Here is a 5,362-nt window from a genome sequence, read left to right as displayed (position 1 = left end):
CCCCGCTGCATCCCTATTTGAGTCCATCTGAAACGAAAATTATACTCCTTGGTACTCTCCTAGCACAACAACACTCTGCAAGTATATGTGATGGTGAGTGCTCAACAACCAACTACGCACATATGTTACATCTGACCCGTACAGGCATGCACAATTACCTCCTTTATCGTGACTATAAGAGCTAGTACCAAAGCACCATCAAGGTCATCCTGGAGGGCAGTAGCTCAGGTTTGGCGTGTGCTGTAATCGATGGCATTATCGGAGAGAAACGGAGAAGCATGTTCCGGCATGGCCAGGTACCATGCACCGCGGGCAACAATAATGGGGATTGGCACAGCTGTGCCACCAAATGTGCTGCGCCAAGTCTCCTTTCCTGATTACTACTTTGATGTTACAAATAGCAACCACCTGGTGGATCTAAAAGCCAAGTTCGCAAAAATATGTAAGTTCGTTCATGCGCTCGCATACGCTTTTTTAGGCATACACTCGCATACACATAAGAAATGTTTGTAAAAATATGAGGTGATTTTAGACAATTTAGAAAGCCATCTTAGAGTGTCTTTTTTGACGTCTATGACATGAAATTTGAGATAACGGCACCAGAGAGTAGTGGAGTTATGAAGAAATACAATAGAGAACTTTCTTCGAGTGCCATCTTAGGATACTAGAACTGTCCATGTCACGAACATCATTTTTGTAATTTTTGAATCGTTGGAATATTTTTAGGTAGTTTTTCTCCTTCTTTTGTGTGTGTGTGTGTATTCGTGTCATTATTTCCTATATGTACGTGTGGTGTGCGTATGGATGTTGTGTGCGTGTCTCCATATGTGTGTATGTGTGTTACCTATGAGAGAGAGGGATTGAGGAGGCAATACCCACACGAGAGACGATTAATCTCCAATGTAGTTGTATTTTTTGATTGAACACCCGATATAGTATGGACGTATAGATGCAACTTCATTGAAATATGTATGAAATTCATAATGTTGTCTAAAAGATGCTACTATATGCGATAATTCAAAACGGTGCCCTCACAAATATAACCAGGTAAATAATACATTCAAGATGCTCATGTGCGCAAGGAGCGTGTAAAGTATCGTGTTGTTTGGTCATTCAATGAGCGCGTGCCAAAAAAATCGGTTTCGAATGGTGTTCTTTTTCAGAGTTTCTCAGACACTCGAACTTTTTTTGGCACGAACTCCTCGTATGTCCAAGCACCACGACATTTTGCATGCACCACACAGAGATGAGCATATTGGATGCCTAAAAATTTCGTATTTGTTTTCTTACTATTTTCGTTGAATTTATTGTTCATGCTCCTGTGTAGAAGAGTCCAGGTGCAGAATAGCTGGCCTCATTCTTGCATATTGTGCAATCCAAGTTGGGTATCTGTCATCAATTGCTTTAATGTTATTCCTTTATTTTCATTCTTTCTTAGGTAGTACCAATGACCTTATTTATCCTACCTTCGTATAATGTGTGTCTTTGTTTCGGTTTTCCTTTCTACATTATGTTTCTTCTTTCAGGGTAATATACAAAGCCCATTTCATTATTCCTCGAAATAACTTATGCTTTTTGTCATTGTTTATGTTTCAGTGTCTGATTTAGTTTATTTTCTCGTTTATGTTTTAGTCTGTTATTATATAGTCATGAGGCAACCGCTATGTATGTGCATGCCAGACTGATATGATCAGGTTGTAGTGAGTTGTTGTAAAAAAAATTATAAGAATCTATTTGTTAGACAAGTAGTACATGATATACGGCATTAGAACTATTGTTTTTATTTGAAAGGCTTTTAGTTTTCTCTTTTTTCTCCTTCCACTTTGTAACATACTTCTATTTATTTTATACTGTAGAACTACTATTCGAAGGTTTGCGGGTCAAAAAAAATACACGTCCCAAGGTTAGCCCTGAGTAGTCAGATATGATTGGCGGAGCACCCCGTTGGGTGAGGGGTGGCAGCCGCCATACCTTGATGTGGTGCAAAAAAAAAAGTGTATAGCACTACGCACTATAAATTATAATGAGAGGTCATATATGAGGTTGCTCCACAAATTATGTTGATTGTGTCAGGTATGGCAATTCTGCTAGAGTGCCATTTTTTTGAGAATCGTTATATTGACTGCTAATATGACTATTGGACCGATATGGTGACTCTGCTAGAGTTGCTCTTAGAGCTTCATTTATATTTGTTTGTATGATTGTTTATATTTTGAGTAAATGAATCTGGCGGTTTACGAACTTGTACTGCGGGTGCACCTAGGTCACACAACTTGCAAATCAAAAAAAACCTATTACAGAACTTGCGTTGCGGGTGTAATCAAGTCACAGACTACAGCTGAACCGGTCGGGAGCCCGGTTTTCTTTGTGGATGGTCGATTTTTGGAAGATAGCCCCCTGAAATCTCATGCAATGCCGCATTAAAACTCCCCTCTGTAGAGCATACTTTTGCACACATGAAACGAAATCAGCAAATTCACATAAGCAACAACAGTTCTAACAGACAACATCCAGGATTACAACGTCCAAACTGACAGTAACAAACTTACAACAAGACAGGGCAAGTTCATGTTAAATAGTACAGACCAACAAATTCAAATAAAAAGACCAAACTCTACTGGTCATCGCTTAAGCTTTGCCATATTGGCCATGGCCAGTACCATCTATCTTGCCGCGCCAGGTGGTGAAAGTATGCTTTCGGGTAAGGTATTCATCTTCATAGGGCAGAAGTTCTAAAGCCAACCCTTCAGTTAGCAATGGGCCACGGTGGACGACCTCTTTCCCATGCATAATCACTGGAAAATCAATGGTTGCACGCTCTGTGGGAGAATTTGGAGCCGGCGGTGAATGTGCGTTCTCGTCGTCGGAGTCTGGCTTCCATGGCCCATTAGGAGGTGCAGGAACAGACACGGTGAGCACCTTTGGCACACCACAAGGGTCGCGCAGCCAAGCAGTGACTGGCAACACCCACTTGTCGGTAGCCGGGAGCATGTCGATGAGCTTGCCGTCGATGCCTGCAAGGACCAGGTTGACGGTGTGTGGATCCCAAGCCTCCTCCATCAGCCCCTCCAAACTTAGCATCGTCTTGTACTCCAGCTTCCCCGTCTTGCCACGTGAGAAGCTTGACTAGCGCAGAAAATAAATCATGCTGTTACAACAACGAAGCTGCTCCGACGCGTGCACCACACGAGGGCAATAATCCTTCGGGTCGAATCGAACGAAAAAATGAAATGGTGGGCAAGTGACCTCCACCTTGGTTGTCGTCCGTCGGACAACACAGTGAGGCTCCATCGCCGTCGCTAGTGCCCCCGGCGTCACCACGCTCCGTAGCTGTCCAATGATGGTGGCGTACAGGACACAGCCATAGAAATCAAGCTCGCGCGCCGCCATGCCAACAATGCGAGCGATGACAACCCGCCCGCGATCTGGCCGCATCTCCGTCTCGCCCCGCTACCACACCTCTTGAGGAAAGATACGCGAGTCCGGGATGCGAGGCCATGCCACGGCCACGCTCCCCTCGCTGCCAGCCCTCGCCTGCCACGATGATGGCAGCACCATGGCTACTTCCGGCGAGGGAGGAGGAACAACTCCAGCCAGAAGGAACGCCGCCACCGCTCGAGATCTCGCTGCCGCCGCCGCCCATCTATCGCTCCGTCAGCGTCACCTGAAGGTGTGAGAGGAGAGGAGAGCAGAGCTATGGTTCGATTAGGTTTCGATTTGGGAACTAGGGTTCGATTAGGTTATAAAACTGATGAATTTGCAATAGGGCCCTTAAACAATATCTGGAAGGACTTTTCTGCAAAAGTATAATTCATCAGCGACGACACGTGCGCCGCGCGTGATCTCAAATCAAAGAAAACCGGGCTCCAGACTAGTTCAGCTACAGTCTGTGACTTGATTGCACCCGCAACGCAAGTTTTGTAACGGTTTTTTTTGGTTTGCAAGTTGTGTGACTTAAGTGTACCCGTAGTACAAGTTCTTAGACCGCGAGTGTTATTTACTCTTATATTTTTTAACTAACCATGGATTATGTTTTCCCTTCTTTGTTAACAAAATTAAAGATGTATGTATATCTCAAAAATTAATGCAGGTGAGAAGACAATGATAGAGAAGCGACATTTTGCCATGTCAAGCGACTTTATGAGGAGCAACCCGTCCATCACTGCATACAAATCCCCATCTCTCAACCTTCGGCAGGGGCTCGCGGATGCCACCATACCCAAGCTGGGTGCTGAAGCCGCGCGGGATGCCATTCGTGACTGGGGTAGACAGGCCTCGGACGTCACTCACCTGGTATTCTGTACGACGTCAAGCGGGTGCCTTCCTAGCGCCGACTTCGAACTCACAAAGCTCGTCGGTCTCCCGCTTTCCGTCAGACGCTTCATGTTGTACCAAGTCGGCTGTCATGGAGGAGGTATGGCTTTACGCCTAGCAAAGGACCTCGCTGAAAACAACGGCGGCGCACGGGTGCTAGTGGTCTGCTCCGAGGTGATCACCCTGGCGCTTCGTGGGCCATCGGGGGTGCACATTGAAAACCTCGTAGGGCAAGCCCTCTTCGGCGACGGCGCGGGCGCCGTCCTCGTCGGAGCCGAACCTGTTGGTGACGAGCGCCCCATCTTCGAGATGGTGTCGGCGTGGCAGGATGTCATCCCAGGGACGGAAGAGATGGTCACGGCGAAGCTGCTTGAGGAGGGGATAGTGTATAACCTGCACCGGGACATACCGCGGCACATCTCGGCCAGCATGGAAGAAGTCACGAAGAAGGCGCTGGAGCAGGTGGGAGATGTTAAGGAGAGGAACGAGGAGGTGTTCTGGCTGATGCACCCCGGAGGCCGGGCTATACTGGACAAGGTCGAGAGCACACTAGGCCTGAGGAAAGACAAGTTCGAGGTGTCCAGAGAAGTGATGAGACAGCATGGTAACACGCTGAGCACGAGTGTCATCACGGCCATGCACGAGATGAGGCGGAGGTCGGACAAGAATGGGCTGCTCACGGCAGGAGAAGGGCTCGAGTGGGGACTGCTCTTCGCTTTCGGTCCAGGCCTCACAATTGAGACCATACTCCTCCGTGCGCCGCGCAGTCCAGCCCAGATCGCGTAGAAGAAGGAAGAATGGCTTGTTCAATCATGCCGGTTTTAAATGATGCCATCTGAGAAATAAATTGATCGGTGCAATAAAACGTTGTACTCCCTCCATCCCAAAAATAAGTATCTCAAGCTTAGTACAGCTTTGTTTTAGAGCTAGCTAGTATAAAGTTGAGATAGTTATTTTGAGACGGATGGAGTATCTGCGTGTTTCAAGTGCCATTTGTGTAACTGCTTTGTATAAGCGGCGCCATACAGCTGCTGCTAATGCTGCACTA

General features: G+C 46.6%; 1 protein-coding gene across 1 annotated transcript; it reads left to right on the top strand.

The window, feature by feature from the left end:
• Positions 1 to 288: 288 nt before the first annotated feature.
• On the top strand, positions 289 to 5,100 carry LOC123400071 (chalcone synthase 6-like). Its single transcript, XM_045094471.1, has 2 exons — positions 289 to 442; positions 4,091 to 5,100. The coding sequence occupies exons 1-2, from the start codon at positions 289 to 291 to the stop codon at positions 5,098 to 5,100; spliced, it is 1,164 nt and encodes a 387-aa protein (XP_044950406.1).
• Positions 5,101 to 5,362: the final 262 nt, after the last annotated feature.

Source organism: Hordeum vulgare, chromosome 1H (assembly GCF_904849725.1).
Source record: "Hordeum vulgare subsp. vulgare chromosome 1H, MorexV3_pseudomolecules_assembly, whole genome shotgun sequence".
In the NCBI taxonomy this organism is placed as follows: Eukaryota; Viridiplantae; Streptophyta; class Magnoliopsida; order Poales; family Poaceae; genus Hordeum; species Hordeum vulgare.
This window is presented reverse-complemented; position numbering and strand designations above follow the sequence as displayed.

What these genes read in the sequence shown, in the direction of transcription:
- LOC123400071 (XM_045094471.1), top strand. Translation starts at nt 289, where the DNA reads ATGGCCAGGTACCATGCACCGCGGGCAACAATAATGGGGATTGGCACA. An exon ending in AGCCAAGTTCGCAAAAATAT is followed by an intron (nt 443 to 4,090) that starts GTAAGTTCGTTC and finishes AAATTAATGCAG; the next exon opens with GTGAGAAGACAATGATAGAG.